The 24664-nt window shown below is 44.4% G+C and overlaps 1 protein-coding gene across 5 annotated transcripts in view; it reads right to left on the minus strand.

The window, feature by feature from the left end:
* Nucleotides 1-24664, minus strand: part of CDK5RAP2 (CDK5 regulatory subunit associated protein 2) — a 187581-nt gene extending 162917 nt beyond the window's left edge. For 4 of the 5 annotated variants that reach the window (XM_048513449.1, XM_048513448.1, XM_048513447.1 and 1 more), the window contains exons 1-6: nucleotides 24481-24664; nucleotides 19214-19281; nucleotides 15506-15573; nucleotides 8791-8901; nucleotides 2175-2251; nucleotides 1060-1183 (exon numbers count right to left, since the gene is read on the minus strand). In XM_048513449.1, the coding sequence (XP_048369406.1) occupies nucleotides 1060-1183; nucleotides 2175-2251; nucleotides 8791-8901; nucleotides 15506-15573; nucleotides 19214-19281; nucleotides 24481-24533 (501 nt within the window). In that variant the 5' untranslated portion in view covers nucleotides 24534-24664. The remainder of the gene's footprint in view (nucleotides 1-1059; nucleotides 1184-2174; nucleotides 2252-8790; nucleotides 8902-15505; nucleotides 15574-19213; nucleotides 19282-24480) is intronic. The other variant, XM_048513446.1, reaches the window with a different exon arrangement.

Below are 24664 nucleotides of genomic sequence, written 5' to 3' on the forward strand. Positions count from 1 at the left end.
TCACAGGGGTTTTTCTACTGTGTGTCTTGATTATTTTGATTTAGACTGGTGTTAGATTGATTCTTCTTGCCTGCGTTTTATGGGCCATTATTCTAAGCAACCTTGAACCTCAGATAAGGCAGGCAGGACAAAAACATCTGAATAAATTGGCCATGATGAAATCAGAGGCGGGATCCAGCAGGTTCTCACCAGTTCCCAAGAGTGGGTTACTAATTATTTGTGTGCGCCGAGAGGGGGCTACTAAAGTGGGTTAGAAATTCCATTAGGTCCAAAAATCATAAAGTCCTGTTGTTTCCTATGTGGCTGGTTAGCGAAGGTAGAAAAAGGGATAATTCTCCCTGTTGGGCTGTTTTAAAAACTTGTTTTAGAAATATGGAAAAGTTCCTTGTTTAAGGAAAGTATCCTTCTTTTGATTTCTAGAAACAAAATTAAGTATTTGAAAGTATTTGACAGCCAGTCAATTAGAGGAGGAGGAGTTGTTTCTGTTGGCAGTAGACAATAGGACTTGCTATAATGAGTTTAAATTATGGACAGAAAGATACCAGGTGGAAATTAGGAACTTTTTTTTACAGTAAGAGTTTTTTACAATAACAGAGAAATTATTAATGCCCCGCCCCCGGAATGCCCGGCCACGCCCCCAGAATGCCCCACCCAGCCCCATTGGCGCTACGCCACTGTTTGAATCCCACCACCATGGGAACCTGTTACTAAAATTTTTGGATCCCACCACTGGATGAAATCCATCCTTTTCTCTGTCCCTTCAGAATTTCCCTGGGCCCAGTCTGTCCTATCCAAAAATGTATCTACAAGGGCCTCAGGATGTCCCATAGTGCTTTGAGCAACTGAGTTTTCACATGATGCTTTCATCAGCCACTGCATCTCAGAGGGACACACATAGGCAGAATTTCACCAATATAGAAACCAAGGGCCATTTTTCACATCCGTTATAGACAATAGGGCTTCTCTCTCCAAGATGTGCTCATGTCAGAAGAAACAGAGAACCTCAAGAAACAGTCATTAATAGACTTGCATGGTATGCAGTGATCTTTAAGGACTTGCCTCTTCCAAAAGGTTCATTCTGCTGGTCAAATGTTCTTCAACTTGCTGAACCTTCTTATGCGCCTCCTCCTGCACATGCTGGATTTCAGCATCACCACCCTGAGCCAAGCTTTCCACTGCTTTCCTGCAAAAATACAAGCACCATGCAGCAGGAATGACAAGAAGGGGTGGGGGGTGTCATCCTCAGGCTATTCACTAGCCTTACTTATGTTAACATTTTGGAGTATTTCATATGCACTCTCTCGGACCTTCTTAAAACAACCCTGTGAGGCAGGCAGGCATTTCTTGCAGGGCTGGGCTTCAGCTGTCTGCATCAAGCAGTGGGGAGAGTGGTTTGGTCATGAGTGGACTTGCTGGTGGACAGATGCCAACTCAAGTTTTTAACATTTGGGAAGGCTACGCAAGAGCAGCATTGTGAAATGTGTTGGCTGACCCCCAATGGCTCGGGCCTGAGGAACAACAGTTATTGATTACAGAGCATTCAAGAAAGAAAGAAAGAAAGAAAGAAAGAAAGAAAGAAAGAAAGAAAGAAAGAAAGAAAGAAAGAAAGAAAGAAAGTGGGAGGGAGGGAGGGAGGGAGGGAGGGAGGGAGGGAGGGAAGGAGGAAAGGAGGAAGGAGGGGGGGAGGAGGGAGGGAGGGAGGGAGGAAGAGAGAGAGGAAGAAGGGAGGGAGGGAGGGAGGGAGGGAGGAGGGAGGGAAGGAGGAAGGAAGAAAGGAGGAAGGAAGGAAGGAAGGAAGGAAGAGAGGGAGAAAGGAAGGAAGGAAGGAAGGAAGGAAGGAAGGAAGGAAGGAAGGAAGGAAGGAAGGAAGGAAGGAAGAGGAAGGAAGGAAGGGAGGAAGAAAGAGAAAGGGAAGGAAGGAAGGAAGGAAGGAAGAAAGAAAGAAAAAGAAAGAAAGAAGGAGGGAGGAAGGAGGGGAGGGAGGGAGGAAAGAAGGGAAAGAAGGAGAAAGAGGAAAAGAAGGAAAAGAAAAAGGAAGAAAAGAAGAAAAAAGAAAGAAAAGAAAAGAAAGAAAGAAAGAAAGAAAGAAAGAAAGAAAGAAAGAAAGAAAGAAAGAAAGAAAGAAAGAAAGAAAGAAAGAAAGAAAGAAAGAAAGAAAGAAAGGTGATACTTACGAAGCCTTGATGAGCAACCGTTCCCGTTCCTGCAGCTCTCGTTTTAGGCTTTCCAATTCAATTTTGAGTTCAATATTCTGTAGCAGAATGAGAAGAAGAGAACAACATCTCACTCACACCAGGAATGCCCCAGAGCACTCCCCTTCACCCAGCCGCTGCCCAAATTGGCAGTTTGTAACTTCAATATCTAATTATGTTCAGTAATTGGGATTTTAAACGCTGAAGGATAAAAGCATTAAGTCCTCTGCGTTGCTAAAGGCAAGCTTATACAATTGCCCCTAATTTTTCTGCAGGGAGCATCAGTGCGTGCGCCTACGCACTACGCAACAAAATGAGACAACCATGGCAAATGCAAAACAGTTTTCAGGCATGTTTTATGTTTCAGTACATTATAATCTTGCCTTTCCACCAAGGAATTTGGAGTGGCATTTGGGGCCCTTTCCTCCTCCATGTTATCCTCCCAACATCTCAGGATTAAACACTTGGCCCTAAATCTACCAGTGTATTTCATATAGGCGAAGGATGGAATATAATTGGTTACTGGCATTATTACCGCTACGTTTCCAGAAAGTGTCTGCCCAGCATGATGAGAGCCAGAGTTGGTGTAGCGGTTAAGAGTTGTGGACTCTAATCTGGAAAACTGGGTTTGTTTCCTTACTCCTCCAAGTGAAACCTGCTGGGTGACCTTGGGTTAGTCACAGTTCTCTCAGAACTCTCTCAGCCCCACCATCACAAGGTGTCTGTTCTGGGGAGAGAAGAAGAAGAGTTGGATTTATATCCCCCCTTTCTCTCCTATAGGAGACTCAAAGGGGCTGACAAACTCCTTTCCGCCGCCCCCCACAACAAACACCCTGTGAGGTAGATGGGGCTGAGAGAGCTCAGAAGAACTGTGACTAGCCCAAGGTCACCCAACTGGCGTGTGTTGGAGTGCACAGGCTAATCTGAATTCCCCAGATTAGCCTCCACAACACAAGCGGCAGAGCGGGGAATCAAACCCGGTTCCTCTAGATTAGAGTACACCGCTCTTAACCACTACCCCTCTGCTGCTTTACAGAGAAAGTAAAGTTGTTTGTAAGACACTATGAGACTCCTTACAGTTGATAAAAGCGGGCTGTAAATCAAGCTTTCTTTTTCTTTAACTTCATTTAACAACAGTTTTCTAGGAAGAAGAGACCAAAATTGTGTTTTCAAACAGCACCAAAAAGCAGCAGCAATTGAATCCTTAATCTCTTGTTTATAAAGAGAGACCTACATAGATTATGTCATCTCTATTCCCATCTCCAGAATGAGCTTTTCCCCCATTCTGGATGCCTTGCCAGCATCTTGCATGCTTAATAACATTTCAGAAGACACAGATTACATTTGCTCATTGGTTTTGATACCTAAGGATTTTTCCCCCTCAGGAAATTGATAAAATAGCCCAAAACAGCTTAACTCAGGCCATTCTCACTCACTTTGGGGCTTAAGCTGAAAAAGGATTGACAATTGAGGAAATATATAAATAGGATGCTGAGGTAAACAGAATGGCCGTTCTCTTATTCCACTGAAAAATGGGAAAATTGACCTGCAGTTTTACTGTCCTGGCAGCATACCATTACACAGCAGTGTAACCTGAAAATATGTTTATGGATGGCAAATGATTGTCTCATCTATTGCTATCTGTTTTGTTGTAACTGAGGGGGGACTGCCAATTCTTCATTAAACTTGGATTTTATTGCAATTTATCAGTTGTACTAGTAGAGACTTTTGCTACATGGAAACCACCTCAAGAATTTTACTGACAGTGAGCAATATTAAATAAATGTCTGGCTCCCATTCACTAGTCTGTAGAAGATGACATAAAATTAATTTGTTTTAAAGACTCAAGTTTACATAAGACTGCCAAACTTTGAGAGGTATCTCAAAACAAATTCAGAGACAATTCAAATCAGATTGACATTGGTTGCCATTTCGGGTTGCCAACACTGATTTTAATTCCAAAGTGTGTGAATTTAGAAAACCAAACTATAACTCGTGGTCCAAATAATTTAACAAGTGTCCTTTATGATGCTGACTCCAACCATTCACTGTAGAAAAGCACAAGATTGATTGCCAAAAGTCTGAGGGGAAAGACACGCCTCAGAAGTGCAAATTGCTCCCATTCTGACTGCATCGCTTGTTATAATCCAAATTTTGCTTCTATTTGTACAGCGGTGGTTTTTCTGGCTGGAATAGCTACTTGTCTACTCCGCAAGTAAACAAGAAAACAAAGTCTAACACACGTTTGCCTTACATCAAACCTGCTCTAGTCTGTCAGCAAGGATGTAGAAAATCTGATGTTGGCATGACTTGTCACATTCATCAATCCTCCAACAGGCTGAGGCACTCTACACCACTAAATCTGTCATCTGCACATTTTTTGTGTGCGAAAAAGTGACAAAAAAATACAGCATCAATGCAGCCTTGACCACTTCTGCACAAATAAGATGCAGCCAAATATTGCAACTGCCAGATCTATGATGGGGCTCAGAACTGATGTACCACTTCCATCTAGGGCAGTGGTGGCGAACCTTTGGCACTCCAGATGTTATGGACTACAATTCCCATCAGCCCCTGCCAGCATGCCCAATTGGCCTAGGATCTAGGGATTGGAGCTTCAGGATAGCACACAGTCCTCTCCAAATGTACTCAGAGATCTCACACCACCACCGGGATCGTCCCCTTGAATTCATCAGGAGCAACTGCAAGGCGGAGTATTGTAGAAGAAGAAAAGTTGGATTTATATCCCCCCTTTCTCTCCAGAGGAGACTCAAAGGGGCTTACAAACTCCTTCCCCCCCACAACAAACACCCTGTGAGGTGGGTGGGGCTGAGAGGACTCCAAAGAACTGTGACTAGCCCAAGGTTACCCAGCTGGCATGTGTTGGCGTGCACAAGCTAATCTAGTTCACCAGATAAGCTTCCACAGCTCAAGTGGCAGAGAAGGGAATCCAACACGGTTCTCCAGATTAGAGTACACCTGCTCTAAACCATTACACCACACTGGCCACAAAATTTGACTCAGGACTATTTGTCTGCAAGTGGTGAAATGTCATAGTGCAACCGACTCTACTTAGCAATAACCTAGCTCTGAAGTGAATCGCTGAAAAATAGTGTCTATTGTTGAAACAGGATAGATAGTCCCACTGTTAAATGGCATGGACCTGTGTATGTATCTTCAATTAAAATGTTTTATTTCGTGTTTTCTTGCAGATGCCCTTTACTTTAAATTACTGTCAATGGGACTTGGACACTTTAGCTGTATTATAAGCTCAACGATGAAAAGACATTAAATTTACACTGACGGATCTTTCTGCTATCAGCTGTGGATTTACAGCTCTAAGCGGGGAGGGAAGCAGGTAAGACATGACAACGCTGCTTCTGCAGTACTTTCTCATGTTTCTAGAATGGACCGCTGAAGAGGACATAACAAGTACAGTATAACCACTAAATGATGACTTTAGTTGTGACATAAATGTATACCATGAGCCAGCATGGCGTAATAGTTAGACAGCTGGATCTGGGAGAGACAGCTTGGGCCAGTTATTATATCTATTCAGCCTAACCTATCATACAAGATTGTTGCCAGTCAGTCAGAGAGCAGCAGTGGCGTAGTGGTTAAGAGCAGGTGTACTCTAATCTGGAGGAGCCAGGTTTGATTCCCCGCTCTGCCACTTGAACTGTGGAGGCTTATCTGGGGAATTCAGATTAGCCTGTGCACTCCCACTCACGCCAGCTGAGTGACCTTGGGCTAGTCACAGTTCTTCGGAGCTCTCTCAGCCCCACCTACTTCACAGGGTGTTTGTTGTGAGCGGGGAAGGGAAAGATAAGCCCCTTTGAGTCTCCTACAGGAGAGAAAGGAGGGATATAAATCCAACTCTTCTTCTTCGTTGCCTTTTATTAGCATAAAACAACAACAGTAAAATAGAAAATAATAAAATCTTCCGTCAGCAATGGGCAAAATAAGTACAGCAAAACAATGGCTATCGTTTTGAAATAATTGCCAAAAAGGAAGCAACTGCTCGAGTAACGTCAAAAGAATACTCCTGTAAAAGAAAACGTTCGGCATATGAAGAACTATGTATTCTTAGACCGTAATAGAGGGTGAATCAGGCCTGCTCGCACATCCGCATTTAAACTACACTCTAGGAAAGTGGTTCTCAACCTTCCTAATGCCACAACCCTTTAATACAGTTCCTCATGTTGTGGTGACCCCCAACCATAAAATTATTTGAGTCTCGGTTCCTAAGACCATCGGAAATGTGTGTTTTCCAATGGTCTCAGGCGACCCCTGTGAAAGGGGCGTTCGACCCCCAAAGGGGTCCTGACCCACAGGTTGAGAATCACTGGTCTAGCTGTAGCTCCCAATTTGGTTTCGGAAAGCAAATGCAACTGGCAATGTGTTGTTTTAGATGGAATGAAAAACTGCTGAGTAGGGCAAAACTGAAGAGTTTGGAGCCTATGAGGGGAAGGCTCATTCCGCACATGCAGAATAATGCACTTTCAAACTGCTTTCAGTGCTCTTTGAAGCTGTGCAGAATGGCAAAATCCACTTGCAAACAGTTGAAAGTGGTTTGAAAATGCATTATTTTGCGTGTGCGGAAGGGGCCGAAGAAAGAATGCAAGCCCTAGTATGCTCAAGTTACACCAGTTAGTCTGATGTTGCACGTGAAGCAAACCAAAGCGTTGATCAGGAAATAATACCAGTTTCTTTTCGCTAAACTGGTAGCCATATACGTCACACACGTTAGTGGGTATAAGTAGTTGAAGGGTTGTTATTTGTTAACAATGGGTGCACACATTGCAGCTGAATTTTTTTTTCATTGTGGGCATGCAGAGGCACAACAGTTATAGCATTCTTTTAAATATTCCCTCGATCGTAAATATACATGACCTTACAGAGCAAAACAAACCCATGTAAGAGAAGTAGCAAGCTCAGATTAGAATGCATCATCGTTCTGCCACAGTTAGCTTGATGTGAGAGGATTAGAATGTAATTTCTGAAAGCCTTTGTTTTAGTGATAAAAGAATAAGACTGAACAAGCAATTTAAGTGAAGAAGGAAAATAAGTGCTCTGATAGGGGGAAAAATTGTTTTATGCTATTGAACCAGAACCGTTTAAAAAGTTAATCCCGCACATCACATAAAGGTCATGCAAACCCTTCATTACGGCACATTTATGAAGCTGAAATATAATGACACAGATCCACTGAAAGCTTCAACAGCCAGCAATTCTGAATCAAGCAGGTGTGGAGCTAGCAAAATGAGCAAGAGAAGGAAATGTTTGGAAAAGAAATCACGGGAGCTTCAGCTCAGAGGTCACCAGCAAGCATTTGGTATTTGGGGACAGACTCTAGGCTATGTAACTATTATGATTAAGACAAGCATACTAGATAGCAATTATACATATGAAACCACTGCCAGTCCTACTGCTATTATCATAGACACACATACAAGATTCCTGCATTGAGCTAGAGATGTTCATGGACTTCAATTCCCATCAGCCCCTGCCAGCATGGCCAATTGGAGTTGATGGGATTTGTAGTCCATGAACATCTGGAGAGCCGCAGGTTGCAGACCCCTGAGCTAAACCATTTACTTAGTGAAGGAAAAAGTAATAAAGGTACCTAATTATCGAGAACAGTGTAAACATACAAAACATTCCACCATACAAATGTATACAAAACATGTATGAATTGAAAAATTCCCTTAGTAACAGTCCTGGCTGCAACGATAGGGAATTTGAGCAGTGCTGTACTCCTTCTCTGGAACACGAAGTATTCAGAGGAAAGCCATTCTATAACGCCGTTCGCGATAACAAAGCATTTTTATAGACTTCAGTAGAATGCTGATGAATGCTCCGTGTTGTAAATAATCTCTGCAAATGGATAATTCAGTAGCACATTAGTGCAGCTTGCTTAACCATTCTCAAGGCACAGAATTCAGGACATGATCAGGTGCAGCAAGGAAAAGATCATGTGAGAGATGTGCAACATACTCCAGGCTCCTAGGCTACATCCCTGTGCACATGTTAACTCTTTCCTCCACATCCTGGTTCAAAGTAGTCACAAGTTACTCAAACGCCCAAACCAGGCATACTATAGTCAATGCTAGCTATATTTTCAGAGGGTGGCAATTTTAAGCTGCAGTAAAACAGTTAGATTCAAGTCCAGCAGCCTCTTAGAGACCAACTTAATATTCAGGGTATCTGATGAAAGTAGGGCCCCTTCAGCACACGCAAAATAATGCATTTTCAAACCACTTTCACAACTGTTTGCAAGTGGATTTTGCCATTCCGCACAGCTTCAAAGAGCACTGAAAGCAGTTTGAAAGTGCAGTATTCTGCATGTGCGGAATGAGCCTAGCTTTGACTTTCAAAAACTTATAACCCAAAAATCTTGTTGGCCTTCAAGGGGCTGCTGGATTCGAATCCAGCAACGCTGACTACAGTTTACCTCCGAGCCAGAATCAGAAACAAATTACAATGTGCGGGGAGGAGAGAGCATATCAGCCCGCAGCATTTTCCCAGCAGCCAACCCACAACTGGGCCAAGATGTCTGCACTTGGGCCAGTGACTTGGAAAGGTTTTTAATACCTACCATTCGGTAGATCTCTTCACTTGGACCATCAAATTTCTGCTGTATTCGTTCTTCCAGAAAGTAGATGCGCAGTTTCAGGTTGAAATTCTCTTTTCGCAGCTCAATGATTTGCTAGGGTAGAAAAGAAGAGACCATGTGAGAGATATGCAACATAAATGCAACGACTCAGGGTCAGACACTGTCTGAATTCTGGGCGCAGAAGCGTTGTTCCCTGCCTCCTCCTTCCCAACTAGCCCCAAATGCTCCTTAACATGTGTTCCCAGAAGAGGGGGAATGCCCAGGGACAGCATCAGGGGACAGTGAGAGAGCTGCCACAGGAGGGAGGAATTGTCCCTAAGACCTTTTGTGCATATGAATCTTTTTGACAAATCCAGTCCATACTGAATAGATTTTAACTCTACATACAATAGCAAAACTCAAAGCAAATCTGTCTGTTGAGAAACTTCTTCACTACAGACTACAGAGCACCGTCCAAGATTAATATATCACCATGTTATTCTTAATTAAATTGTCTAACATATCTGTACACTGCTTTTCCTAAAAAGCTAAAATGCTACCAGGGTACAACTGAAAAGGTTGTGGGACTCAACGATTCCGCAGCTGTATTACCCAAAGATGAAAAAAGCACATAAGAATCCCACACATGGGAGAGAAAGAGAGATGCTGTCTACAGATGACATCATGATCTGCCAAGTTTCCAGCTCCAGAGGGAATGATACCCGTTACTTCCTCCTTTGCACGCTACATCAAAAAAGGCTCCATGCAAAAAATGGCCCTGGGATTTTATGGAAAGAGTTTACTGGTTAAATTCTCTGGTTAAATAAATTGGCAGGAAATTTGAATTGATATACTACTTTTTGACCGGACCCAAAGGAATTCCCTGCTTCTGAGGAACCGCTTGACATATGGCCAGAAAGGAGAAAGCCTTTGCCGCTATTTTGCCAAGGCCAACTTCTGCTATGGAAAAGGCGACTGAATGAAATCCATGATGTAAGTTTCAGTCAGCAAGCAAACTACGCTTTGCTTTCGTTTTTTGTATTGTTTCCTGTATTATGTAGGTTCATCTTTTAGTGTATGCTTTTAGCTTACTTGTGTGTATACAGAATAACATCTTTTGGTTTTGTGAGACTTTCAGGGTCATTTTCCCTATTAAGTTCACTCTACCAGACAGACCCTAAAAGGAGAGGTAGGAAACCTCCCATCTATCACACATGCAGATACATTCAAGAGGAAAGTTATCTGTTGGCCTAGAGTAGAATGGCCAACCTATGGTGCTCCAGATGTTCATGGACTACAACTCCCATCAGCCCCTGCCAGGATGGCCAATTGATGGGAATTGTAGTCCATGAACAGCTGGAGCACCATAGGTTGTCCACCCCAGCCTAGAGCCACCCAACCTAAAAAATGTTCTCAAGGTGGTGGCAGGGACTACAAATGTGCATTTCTGTAGTCCAAGAGGACAGGGGCACACACAGAGCCATCATACATTCAGACAAACAGAGGAAAATGAAACAGATTTCACCTACACTGTCATTCTTGCTTCCTAGTTGCTGTTCCCCTCTTGAGGAAGTCAGTCTGGCATTGACCAGAGCTCAGACTGTCCCCCACTACAGCTCTCATTCTATGGAACAGGTGAGAGTAGCACCATCTTTTGATGATTTTAGGCAGTGCTTCTGGGCTATTTTGTTTGTTGTGGCTTTTAATAGGGTGTAGTCTGCAGGCGTGGGTTACTGGGGTCTTCTACCCTATTGAGTACGTTTTAAATCTGGATTTGCAAGCCACACTGAGGCAAAGATCTTTTAATAAACAAATCATAGCATATTTGGCCTAGGTGGTTAATTGTTTAATGGTGGCATGCCACTCCACAGTTAATCACGCTTCCTCTTTCCAACTGTCATGGGGTAAATGGAAAAAGATTGTGCCACTTCGAAATCCTGTGATGCTTTATACTCTTCTACCTTATTTGTCAGAAATGCTTAAGTCTTTACAAAATACTTAGAGGCCTGCTGCTCCAGTACAGCAGACTAAACACCGCATCAGTCCAGACTCAGAATCTAACAGTTCTTACGTCTCCCGTCTGCCCTTTTCTTGTGGGAGATCATCTTCTGTGAGCAGTAGCTAAATTGCCTGATCCAGGAAATGTACTTGGTGTCACACACATAAATAAAGGACGTGAAACACTGAGCTAACAAGAGAGCTTGTTAGCTGCAAATAGTTAACACTTTTGCTCTTCATGCCATCCTTTCCAGCCTACTTTGCAAAAGGCACCCAGCATAATGATACTTCGACATCCAAAGAAGGGATAGGCTCATGTACCTCTCATGTATAGGATTCTGAGCAGGGGTAGACTGGAAGGGAAAAACAGCCCCGTCTTTCAGCTCATCCCGACCTCGTGTTCCTAAAGGACTGAGAGACTGCCTGCGTGGTGTAGTGGTTAAGAGCAGGTGCACTCTAATCTGGAGAACTGGGTTTGATTCCCCGCTCTGCCGCTTGAGCTGTGGAGGCTTATCTGGGGAACTAGATTAGCTTGTGCACTCCAACACACACCAGCTGGGTGACCTTGGGCTAGTCACAGCCCTCTGCCATAATGATGCAGTGCAAGGTGAAGTTCTACCTCTCTCTCCCCCAGAGAAGTGTGGTTGAGAAGGGTGGAAAAGGAACTGCACCACTCACACATTTCAAGATAATAGGAGCAGCAGTGGCGTAGTGGTTAAGAGCAGGTGCACTCTAATCTGGAGGAACCGGGTTTGATTCCTCGCTCTGCCGCTTGAACTGTGGAGGCTTATCTGGGGAATTCAGATTAGCCTGTGCACTCCCACACACGCCAGCTGGGTGACCTTGGGCTAGTCACAGTTATTCTGAGCTCTCTCAGCCCCACCTACCTCACAGGGTGCTTGTTGTGGGAGGGGGTAAAGGGAAAGGAGCTTGAAAGTCTCTTTGAGTCTCCTTACAGGAGAGAAAGGGGGGATATAAATCCAACTCTTCTGCTGTTGCTGCTAGACCCATCCAAGACTGCCTGCCCAAAGGAGGAAGCACACCAGGCAAACTGCCCATCCTTAGGAATATGACTACTCAAAATGGCGAAGCTGAAAGAGATCACACCTACGCAGGGACAAAGCAGACGCTGCAGCAAACAGGCAGAGTTTCCAAATGGCAATGCAGGTACAATGTGTGGGATGTGCAACTCCATGCCGCAGGGAATCCTCGCAGAGTCGTTGGTGGCAGTGGTTATGATCCTGCTTGTTTGGGGTCCACTGTGGAATGAGGAGAAAGGGTGGTGGTGCCATGCATAGACTTATGGACCAGCAGGGTTTTCCGACTTACTGAGGCCTGAGCTGAAGGAAGGCTTGTGAGTCCATTCCATCACAAACGAATTAAACATGGCAGGAATGTTATCACTGAGACAAGGATCTTGACGATAACCTTCCCGCCTTGAAAATGTAAGATAGCAGATGAAGGGCTGGTTTGTTCCCCATCACAGTGTCTTTTCCCCCTACCAGGGCTAAAAATAATTTTGGGTGGCAGATTCAAGTCAAAGCCACACATCCGGGCAAGGATTGAATTTAATCCTCTCTCCCCAAACTATGGTCCTTATACAAATTAGGGCTATGCATAGCTGCCCTCCCACCCCAAAATCCTAGGACGATCCTTTCACTGTTATCCCAAGACCTCATCTAGTTCATTCTTTCGTTGATGACTTCAGATGCCAACTGCTTCCCTGCCAATGGCAGTCAACAGGACTCTAAACACAAGGTGTGTCCAACTCTCTTCATGAGGTATTTTCCCTGCCCACGGGAAGAAGAATTTCACAAGAAGAGAAAGGTCTTTTAAATTTTTAAAGCGAGTAAGTATGAAATATTTATTCAAATAAAACCGCCACCTTCCTCTTCCCTCACAACCTGCCAGATGCTTTCCAAACAGAGGGATCAAATACACCAATGAAATATTTACGCCCATCCCTTGGTGGAATGAAAGGGCTGGAACAGGTACAGAGGTTACAGGCAAGCTGGCTTATTAGAAACTTGAGACGCTAACAAGGCTGCACGGGGTAGCCTCAGCTTTGCAGCATTCGGGGCTCCTCTGGAGTAAACTCAGATGTAAAATGGTCCAAACAGGAAGGTGCTCCAATCCTTTTGAGAGCCCTGTGCCTGTAGAACTGCAACTAAAGCAGGAATCCTGTCAGCTGCTACTGACTGGGAGACAGCACAGCTGGGCAGTGAAGAGAACGGGCTATAAGGCCCATTCTCCCAATTCAATTTTAGAGTCAATTCAATTTTAGCCTCTGCCACAAACTCAGTGGGTGACCTCAGCAGCCTACTGCATCTTGGACTCCCCCTTCTCCCCATTCCTAATACAGGGACCAAGTGAAGTTTACTCCAAAGCAGCCTGCCCCATGAACAAACACCTCTAGAGAAGTAATTCCAGGGGTCTGGCCTGGGGATTTATTTTCCTTGCAGCCTTTGTGTACCACTTTTCAGTTATCTCATTTACGTATCAGTTTGCTGCTTTACAACCCATGAAAAACCCAAACAAGCAAGCAATTAACCAGCCCAGAAGATCAACTGTGGCAGAATTGTTCCTCGAGGTAAATCAGTGCCAGTGAACGAACAAGAATCCTGTTTCTATGGCCCCGTTGAAACAGAAGGATTTTGTTTGGTTTCTGGAAGGCGGCAACTGCCTGGAGAAAAATTAAATTCCTGGACTGCACAAGATCCGTTCAGATCAGATTCATGTTGTGCTCCAAGCAGGTCACAGTCTTGCAACCTCAAAAGAATAAGTATCTGTATAGGGCTTCAAAAGCAGCCCTTAAAACACCTGGGGAGGAGAGCCTGGAAGTTTCAGACAACACAAGAAAACAACCAGAAGTCTAAGCAACCAGCCGACTACTTTGCGTATGCCCTTCAAAAGGTTGTGATCTTAATCTCATTTGCCTCCTAACAATCCCAGTTTATTCAATAACAGTCAGTCACTTGGGAATGCTAATTATTTGCAACAACCTCTTAATTTTCAAGTGTCTGATTAGCAGGCTTTTAAATAATGCATGTAATTTGTCACCTTAAGAAAGCCATGGATCTAAGAAACACTCAATTGACTGGCATAAACGCAATCATTTGCCAAATACCTTATTAAGGCAGCACTTGGGAACCTCACCCATTCTAACTCTTAGAGTCGTGACTACTTTATTTTATTTGCCTTTTGTAACAACTTCGTACAAGTTGAGGTTTTGGTATGACGTGCCTGTTCCTCAGCAAGCTTCCCTACACCGTGATTCCTAGTGCAGGGGTCTGCAACCTGTCAGCAGGGCCAATTGGCCATGCTGGCAGGGGCTGATGGAAATTGTAGTCCATGAACATCTGGAGAGCCACAGGTTGCAAACCCCTGTCCTTGTGGAAGGCAATTCATGCAGAGAAGGAAGGCTGGATGGGAATATAGGAGGTACTCAACGAATACCTATTTTCCAACCTGCCCTTGGCAAGCTAGGTATGTAGACACTGTGGTCGGAGAAGGGAGAAAGGGAATTATATGCAGCCCTGTGGAAACTGTCCCGATGCCAGGAGCTATGAACACACAGGGCAGCACTGCACCCTGGGAACATCTTAAATCCAACCGCTTGTCTTCTTCTAAAGAGTGCCAGTCCAAAGAGAGTGTTCACATGAATGCTTCATAATGGCCACGCTGGACAAAGAACAGCACTGCCAGATCACTGATCAGGATGCCAGTTGTACAGGAAGCTGGGCTAGAATATTTGCACCCTCCTTCATCTTTTGATTCAGAAGCAGTTTACATAACACTTGTGGATGCTTAGTTCAGGATTGGCTGTGGCAAAGCACATGTTTCACAAGTTAACCAGTTGCATTTCCAGATGTTGTGGAAGACTTCACAGAGACCTTGAAGACCCATTATTGGTCAGAATAAGTAGTACTGAACCAAGCGGGCCAACATTCTGTCTTAATATAATTGTTTTTATTCAGTTATAATGATGTTCGCTGCCCTGAGCCTTTTCAGGAAGGGCGGGATATAAATCCAAGAAATAAATAAATAAAAATAATACAGCTTCAAAATAAGATACAGTTAAATTGAGACTGATTCCATCCCCTGTCACATACAGTACTGCTTCTGAGTGTGAAGAATATGTGGTTCCAAGTGTATCATTTAAACTAAGCAACCAAAGTCAGCAATTCTATCAGTTTATAAAGAAATAGCCCTCAGATTGCAAGACCGGAGCAAAGCTGTTAATAATAGGACATTTTGGAGGGCATTGATTCATAGGGTCACCATGAGTCAGATGCAACTTGATGGCACTTAACACACACACACTAATAATTGCACCAAATCAACCATCCCTGATTTTAAACCATTAGCCAAAACAGCCATTTTCTCTCAACCAGTATTTTAGACAAAATCTGATTCCACTCCAAACAATCAACAAAGGAAATATCGTTACCTCACAAACCCATGTTTGGATTTGCGCATAGTTGACTAGAAGAAGTCTGCAAGCATAAGGCAGGTTTCAGAAAACTGTGATTCCTATACACAAGAGACATTCTTGTTTTAGAAGAATACAGTGAAAGCCCTACATGAAATCTCAGGGAGGAGTGGAAGAGGTCTAGATTAATCAATTAACTGCCCATTCACAAATACCTTTTCCACTTTATTGCAAAAAACCTAATTAAATCGACCACACCACTCAAATTAGAGACTATGGTTCACTTACATTTTCAAAATCCTTCATGGTCCGTACTCTGGTTGGTGAAACTGCATCTTCCGCCACATCTGGTAACGCTACAAAAGTGAGAAAGCAATTAAAAGGGAGGGATTCTGATTCCAGAAATAACAGATTTGGGCAGACTTTGCAGAACACGGCTCAAAAAAATTAAACCCTGTCACTTCTACGACTAAGCACAGCTTTTCATTTTTTTCCCCTAAACCACAAATTATGGTTTGATCTCTTCCCCCTGCAGTAGAATTTCAACACAGGATTAAAATGTGGTTGGGAACCCTAATCCGGAAAGAAGAGAAAAAATTATAGGTTGCGATTCAGATGAAACAACAGAACTATGGCTCGCTGTAGAAACGTTTAATTTTCAAGCAAGGAGAGCAATGCGTAGAGATTCTCAAGACTTCACGGAATGTTAATCTTGCCATTGTTAGTTTCATTTTAAGACTCTTTAGGGCCCCACTGGGAAGAAAGGTATGGTATACATTACTTAGGCTCATTCCACACATGCAGAATAGTGCACTTTCAAACTGCTTTCAGTGCTCTTTGAAGCTGTGCAGAATAGCAAAATCCACTTGCAAACAGTTGTGAAAGTGGTCTCTGGTCCACCTGTACAAACTACGGATCATTTTAATTTCATTCTCCTGTTCTTCTTAGATTAGGATTCTGCCACACTGCAAGCAGAATTGACATCAAGTAAAACAACACTAAGAACATATCCCACTCAAGGAGCGTTATTCAAAGAAAGTCACCAAAGGCATCCCAAAATTCTCATGCTATAATAGGGACACATACACCTTTGTATGCAAAGAGCAGCAGTGGCTTAGTGGTTAAGAGCAGGTGTACTCTAATCTGGAGGAACCAGGTTTGATTCCCTGCTCTACTGCCTGAGCTGTGGAGGCTTATCTGGGGAATTCAGATTAACCTGTACACTCCAACATACGCCAGCTCGGTGACCTTGGGCTAGTCACAGTTCTTCTGAGCTCTCTTAGCCCCACCTACCTCACAGGGTGTTTGTTGTGAGGGGGGAAGGGAAAGGAGATTGTCAGCCCCTTTGAGTCTCCTTGCAGGAGAGAAAGGGGGGATATAAATCCAACTCTTCTTCTTCATCATCTTCTTCTTCTTTTCTGCCACACCTAATTTCCTCTCCCAGTGAGAACAGCAACAGAACAAAACGGCATTGAAGAGTTGCCCAAAGCGAAACAGCGGCATGAACACAGCTGCCATTGGTAGTTATGTTATGCTAGGTTGGGGGAGATCAAAATTCACATCCCCGGGGGATGCACAAGCGTTAACAACCCTCCACTCACCTGCCCATGGGGAAGGGACCACAGGTTGTTACACCTTTCCTGGGCTTTGTATTTTACATAATTGTAATTTTAACTTCTAGTGAATTATTTTTTTATGTATTTGTATCTATTTCTGGTAAATGACCATATAAATAAACTAATCTAAAAAAAAATCCCCACCCAAAAAGAAGCTCCCAAGCAGACCCTGAGCAATTCTCAACCTCAACGCCTAATCTACTTCTGCAAGAAAAATGAAAAATAGTTTGGCACTTCAAAAGGCTACAGGATTGATGACAATAAAGATATGTCTCCTAATAATCACACCAAAGGCTGGAAAAGTCAAGATATTTAGTTCATGCTGTCACCTGGAAACCTGAAATATTTTTACACCAGTGCTAGTGAAAAGCACTGGCACTTGATCACTCAGAGCTCTAAAAGCCAAGACAGTGCGTCTTATATTATTAATTTTTGTCTCCCCAAAGAATGTGTAGCTATGTCTTATTTTCTAGGGGATGTCTTCTTTTTCCGGGCTCCTACAGCTGCATGTTCTGAATTGTTCTTGTCTAAAATCGGACATGCTTCCAAAACAAAGAAACTTTGCTAATACGCCTTTACTACTTTTGGGGGATGCTCTATATTTAGCACTTCAGCAAAACCTCTACTACGTCTTATTTTCAGGGGATGTCTTATTTTCGGGGAAACAGGGAAGTCCTTCAAAGGAGCAGGAACACCCATTCCCTCTTTTGTTTAGAATCCCCTATTACTGTGGTGGCGAACCTTTGGCACTCCAGATGTTATGGACTACAATTCCCATCAGCCCCTTCCAGCATGGCCAATTGGCCATGCTGGCAGGGGCTGATGGGAATTGTAGTCCATGTACATCTGGAGTGCCAAAGGTTCGCCACCACTGCCCTATTACATAGTGCTAACATCCACATTTTAATTTGAAGTTTCAGAACGTCACGTTTATCATTTCAAGCCCCTTCAGGTTTCCCATAGGAGGAGGAGGAGGAGGAGGAGGAGGAGGAGGAGGAGGAGTTTGGATTTATATCCCCCTTTCTCTCCTGCAGGAGACTCAAAGGGTCTTACAATCTCCTTGCCCTTCCCCCCTCACCACAAACACCCTGTGAGGTGGGTGGGGCTGAGAGAGCTCCGAGAAGCTGTGACTAGCCCAAGGTCCCCCAGCTGGCGTGTGTAGGAGTGCAGAGGCTAAACTGAATTCCCCAGATAAGCCTCCACAGCTTAGGCGGCAGAGCGGGGAATCAAACCCGGTTCCTCCAGATTAGATACATGAGCTCTTGACCTCCTACGCCACTGCTGAGCTCTTAACCTCCTATGCCACTCCTACGTCTCTGCTCTACCTGTACAATCTATGGATCATTTTAATTTCATTCTCAGGCACATGGACCACCATCCAAACTGAGCAATTCCCTTCTACTTTTTTCCAGCCTCATCGGATGCATGCTATCTATGGCGGCGCTCTGGCTTAGCGCCTGAATGACAGACCTTCCACTTGAAGTTATTAGATAACAGTATGTTTCAGTGCCTCCAAGAGGGTCATAAATAAATGATTCTGGAAGGAGACTGAAAGGCAGCATTTCAAGAGTCAAGAGATTTGATAACACTGGGAATCATCAATTATTGGGTGGGTGGAGAATTACAAGGTACAGATCACAGAATTATAAAATCGTACTGGCCTGGAAGCGACCACAAAATCCATCTGGTCAAACTCACTGCATGTCACACAAAAGCACTGGTATTTAACTTGCGGTCCGTTTGCAAGATGCCCGCATAACTTCGATTCTTGTTTTCCCCCAGCAAGCAGTGACAGACACTAAATATTCCACTCTTTCTGTATGCCAGGACTGACCAAGAGGACAATTTGTTTGCCAGACTTACAGTTTTGCGTATCGACCACTTCGGTCTTGAACAATAGCATCTTAACTGACAAATGCTGGTCAAACCAGCACATCTACAGTAGATTTTTTTAAAATTAGCAGAAGCTTTTCAAATAGACTACATGGCAGTTGTATGTTGGGAGACAAAGCGGCCGGTAAAGAACATGAAATCCAGAACAGTGGTCTTGCAATATTGTGATGTTTAAGAATCAGCGCATTACGTCACATTTTGGAAGTCCCTGATTACAATGAGGACCACAATTTTGAAAAAATGGTTACACGCAGACCCCATACTCATGAGAATTTGCCAGGAATTGACTCTACATGCTGCTAGAGGTCGCTGTGCTGCCCAGACTTGTAAAAACACTTGAGAGTGCTCCAGCTGTCTTTCCTAGGGAAACTCTTCAGATACCCTTAGTTACACCAACGGTTACGAAACTAACATCCCAATTTCTTCTTCAAAAATTTAACAATTGATCACTTTCCTGTTTCAAAGGAAGTCTTTACAATATTCTTACCTCCGCCACCTCCCAAAGGGATACGAATTTCATCTCCTGAGACATCTGGCAGTCGGGAAATGTTGACACTTTAAAAAAAAATTGTGCGTTGAGGATGTTTACAGGTGCATCTGTTCAGTATCTTTCTGTGTTTCCCAAACCATCTCGAGATCATTGTAGATCAGTGGTTCTCAACCTTCCTAATGCCGCGACCCTTTAATACAGTTCCTCATGTTGTGGTGACCCCCAACCCTAACATTTATCCATTTCACAGATGGAGAACACTGATGCAGAGGGACTTAGGCAACCCCTGTGAAAGGGTCGTTCGACCCCCAAAGGGGTCCTGACCCACAGGTTGAGAACCACTGTTGTAGATCTTACATCTGTGCCACTTGGGACAGTACACTACCAAGAGTCCCAGAGTGTCTGACCTGGTTATAATAGCTAAACCAGGGGTCTGATGAGAATTGTAGTCCAATTGTAGAGAATTGTAAACCAATTGGCCATGGTGGCGGGGGCTGATGAGAACTGTAGTCCATGAACATCTGGAGAGCCACAGATTGCAGACCCCTGATCTAACCCTATAGAACTCTGTCTTTCAGTACAGTTTTGAAATGGGAACTGCCTTGCCTAGAGATAGTCACTGAAACATAACAAAGAAGCATGCAATCCTGGGAATGCTGTGGACATTGCAGCAGCTTTTATTTCATCAGCCACCTTTCTGGGCTTCCTGGTTTATTGGTGGGGGGTATCATAAGGGGGTATACAAAAGGTGGGTGGAGGCAGTTTGCAGATAACCAAAGAAAAAAGAGTGATGTATTGTTGAAGGCTTTCAGGAAAGCGATCAAAACAGAGTGAGTCTGTGTTTAGATTTCTACAGACAGGCAGTGCTATAAGTGATCTGATGTGATTGGTTTTACAAGGAAGAAAAATAGTAAGAAGAGCTGATATAAGAATAGATATCATTAGATTTTTAAAACTCTATGCATAAGGTGAAAGCAAGACAGGAGCCCTTTAGTTTCTTTTTTCTGCTTTTCTGACTTTTCTATTCTAAATGTCCCTGTATGGGATGTTCGAATTAGGTTGACAAGCATGGGCATTAGGTTGACAATGATGTATTCAAGCTTTATCTTTCTTTTGGTAGGATGGTTGGTTCACCATCTTGGCAGTATTGTAGTATTTTTTTTAAAAAAGAACAACATTCTCTGGGCGCAATTCAAGGTCTTCGTTCTTACGTTTTGTCTTCTCCACAAAAGGCCACCAGCTTGTGGGTAGGAAAATTCTGAATGGCCCCAGTGCTACATCTCGCAACTTCCCAGTGATAGCGGGGCCAGAAATGATTTATTCCATTTCTGATCTTGTTTTTAAATAAAGATGGAACTATGTTTTATTTCTGTATAAGTTAGGTAGGAACAAACTGTATTAGGTGGAAAGTAGGAATTATAGCTATATTTTCTATTTGTGTCTGCATGGAACCTTCTTGGCTCAAGGCAGGAATCCACCCCTGCTCCCCCTGGGCATGTCCCTTTCATTTGCAAAAACCCTGAATGGACGTTGACAAAAGGGACCCCGGAAGAAGCGCCTCCACCTGCCTTAATCTCACCAGCAGGCAGATAAGGGTGCTGTCGTCGTTAGGTTTCGTTTCCTGACCCCAAGCACCCAAAGGACTCTTTTGTGTTTTTCCCGCCTGTACCTACGTCATCGCCTCGCCCTACTCCGGCCACGAAATTCAAGAAGGGACTGCCCACCGGACTCTAATTGGTTGCTATGTATTTGTAGGTGTATGATTGGTTGCTATGTATTTTGTGAATGAATGGTTGTAGGCTGTCCTGTATTCCCCCGGACTCCCGGGAGGGAGAAAGTGTATAAAGGTTGTTGTAAAGCTGCTAGGCAGCGCAGCTGCTGTGGTGTGGAGGTGCTGACACGTAGGTCAGCATCTCAATAAACTCCTTTATTATTTCACTATAATCGCTGTGTTGGGTCCCGTTTCTGTTCCTCTGCACTGCCGAGAGCTGGTTGGTCTGGAGCTATTAAAAGTTACCAGGCAGCGCGGTTACACCAGGACACAGCACTAGCATGGATCCTTGTGCCAGACAATGATGGCTGCTGGCAGATCCCGAGAAAGCCCGTCTTTGCAGCAGTCATGGCAGGCCACTGCTTCCGGATTCCTCTGAAAAGACTAAAGAGGCTGTAACAACCCCCTCCCACTCTCTTCACCTCCTGCCTGCTGCTGGAGGAAGGAAACGGTAGAGCTCAAAGACGCCCACCAAATTTCTTGCAAACACATCTGGCAGGCTCTCTGCATCTGTAATTTATGAGCCAGAATGTGCTCTAACAGGCTTGTATAAGTAATGTGTGGTAAGAATGAGGGCCAAGAGAACAGGCAAGGAGCCTGGGCTGTTGTGTGGTTTCCAGGCTGAATGGTCGTGTTCCAGTAGCATTTTCTCCTGACGTTTTGCCTGAATATAGAAAGATAGGAAGGCGCTCCAAAGGGTGATCACTACTGCACAGAGGATTATCGGCTGCCCTCTCCCCTCCTTGGAAGAACTCTATAATTCCCGAAGCCTAAAAAAAGCCCAAAATATTCTGAGAGACCCGTCTCATCCAGCACACTCTCTTTTTGAACTGTTACCATCCGGCAGACAATACAGGTCTATCAAAACTAGGACAAAGAGGCTTAGAGACAGCTTCTGCTCTAGAGCTGTGGCTATGCTAAACTCTGCGGCTTCGTGTTGATGTGTTTGGGGCTGTGTAGGGATGGGTGGAGGAAGGGGAAAGTGAGGATGGGGTATGAGTCTGAAACTGTGTGCGTCGAGGAATGCTGCTGTAAATTTCGTTGTGCGTGCACAATGACAATAAAATGCTTACGCATCTGTGGCTGGCATCTTCAGAGATGCAGGCAAAACGCCACAGATGCAGGCAAAACGTCAGGAGAAAATGCTACTAGAACACGGCCACAGCCCGGAAACCACACAACAGCCCAGCGATTCCGGCCGCGAAAGCCTTCGACAATACACACAAGGAGCCTTTTAAAAAAACAGATTCCTTTTTACTTTAGCTCCATATGTAGCTAAATTATCATGCATGGTCAGAAGGGTCAGCAGTTTTTGGAGATTTATATGCAAGGCGGAATTCGAAGCCCACTTGTGGCAGGCGGTAATAGCCAGTTCCTTCCCCAGAGGGGTCTTTGTATTGTAAAGCAATGTCAAGGAGCGCCCAGCCTTAGACAAGCAAACCTTTATGCTCAACACTCTATCATGGCATATCTGGAAGTTTGTAGGTAAGGTTGCCAAGGGGCCTGGAGCAAAACTGCCTGTCTCTTTCATAGAGGTTCCGTGAAATGGTCCGAGAAAGTTTTCATGGCCCGTTGATAAATAGCTTCGCTGGGTAAATAACTGCCCATTAAGCCTCTGTTAAAGGCAGGCAGTTCACAACACTGTTTGTAAGATGTGGGGAGCTGAGAAGGTTCCAATCTCAATTACTTTACGAAGACGCTGTTTGGCATTTGCACAGGAAAACATTTATCCTCTCCAAATGCTCTGCAAACCACTCCTATTACCTTCCAACACCATGTCTGAAAAGAGATGGTAGAAATTATTATCAATACCCCTGTTGCAGTGAGTTCCTCCCAAAGAAGGAATTGGAATAGGCTCCAGAAAACTAAGCCTCCCTCCTCCCCGCTGCAAAGGAAATGTAATCCCTCAATCGCGGCCTCCCAATAAACCAAAAGCAACACAAATTTAGGAAAGATATGGCTTTCAGTTGCTGTTAGGTTTGACAGCCAATTGAACCTCCATATTCACAGTCAGTCTACCAGTCTACCTCCGAATGCACTCGCTAGGGGACCAGGGTAACATAAGGAGAACGTTGCTGCCTTTCATGAGCCACCTGCCACAAACATCTAGCTGACCACTATCAGAAACAGACGGCAGAGGGTTAGAGCATTGCCTTACACAAGGGGTGGCCAACCTATGGTGCTCCAGAAGTTCATGGACTACAATTCCCATCAGCCTTGCTGCCAGGGGCTGATGGGAATTGTAGTCCACAAACATCTGGAGCACCATAGATTGGCCACCTGTGTCTTACACCAGGCAACCCACCCAATGGGTGATCATGTACCAATTTCACAGTCTTTCTCTCCCAGATTCACCTATCATACAGGATTGCAATGAAGATAAACCACAAGAGGGAAAGCTAGTATGCCGTTTCTCGCAAGACTTATTTACTTATTTGGCTTACACCCTGCCTTTTTCCCCCATAGGGGCCCAGAGTGGCTTACATTGTTCACTACTTCTCCATTTAATCCTCACAACAACCCTGTGAGGTAGGTGAGGCTGTAAGTGTGTGACTGACCCAAGGCCAGCCAATGAGCTTCCATGGGAGAGTGGGGATTCAGATCTGGGTCTCCCAGATCATAGTTCAACACATTAATGGTTACGATACACTGCATCTAACACTGAACTAAATAACAGCTAACCAGAAGCTCTGTCTTAACTTTCTCAGTTCCGACTGCATTCCCTGGGATTCTTAACTCCGCCCATCAAATCAACTCTTAAAGGCAAAGATCACCCCGTAAACTCAATCCAGGTGCAAGTCAGGTAGGCTCAGAAGCTGCATGTCAGACTAGACTTTACAACTTGCTCTAAAGAAGCAGTACCCAACTATGGCCCTCCAGATGTTCATAGTCTGCAGTAACACTACAATTCCCATCAGCCTCTGCCAGAATGGACAACTGAGCGTTACACCTTGCTCTGAAGCAGGGGTGCCCAAATCTGGCCCTCGAGATGTCCGTGGACTAGATTCCATGAGCTTTACACCTTGCTGTAAAGCAGAGGTATTCAACTCTGGTCCTCCAGATGTTCATGGACTATGATTCCCATCAGTCCCTGCCAGCAATTGCCCATGATGGCAGGGGCAGATGGGAATCGTACTCCATAAACATCTGGAGGACCAGAGTTGGACGCCCCTGCTTTAAAGAACCAGCTTGCCACCCATCTATCTCTTTGAAACGTTGTAAAATCTCCTGTTGAAGAAGTTGTGGGGAGCTGGAGGGACGGCATAATTCTTTACTTCGGAGGCTGCTTTCTCCCCAGTCAATCGGGGATCCTAAACCCAGGTGACCCCACAAAAGGGAAGTTTCCCTCCTTGGCATCTTTCTCCCCACCCCGTAAGTGAGAGATGTAAACACACTTTCAAAGCCCATCCCTGTGTGTTGAAACGCGCACGGGCAAGAAAGGGTTAACCCGAACTGTAACGGTTCTAACGGACTTCAACGGTCCCCGCCTCACCTGCCGTTGAATTCCACAGGTAAGGTGGGGTCTTCCCCCGGGAAGGAGTCCATGATGGGCGAGGAGGAGGACGGGCGGGCAGCTGCGACTTCTCCGCTGGCGACACTAGCTGTTATTGTCCGAGTTTGGCGGCGGGGATGGAATTCAAACGACCGCAGGAGCCTCTCGGCGCCGCCATCTTTGT

Source organism: Sphaerodactylus townsendi, linkage group LG12 (genome assembly GCF_021028975.2).
Source record: "Sphaerodactylus townsendi isolate TG3544 linkage group LG12, MPM_Stown_v2.3, whole genome shotgun sequence".
NCBI lineage: Eukaryota > Metazoa > Chordata > Lepidosauria > Squamata > Sphaerodactylidae > Sphaerodactylus > Sphaerodactylus townsendi.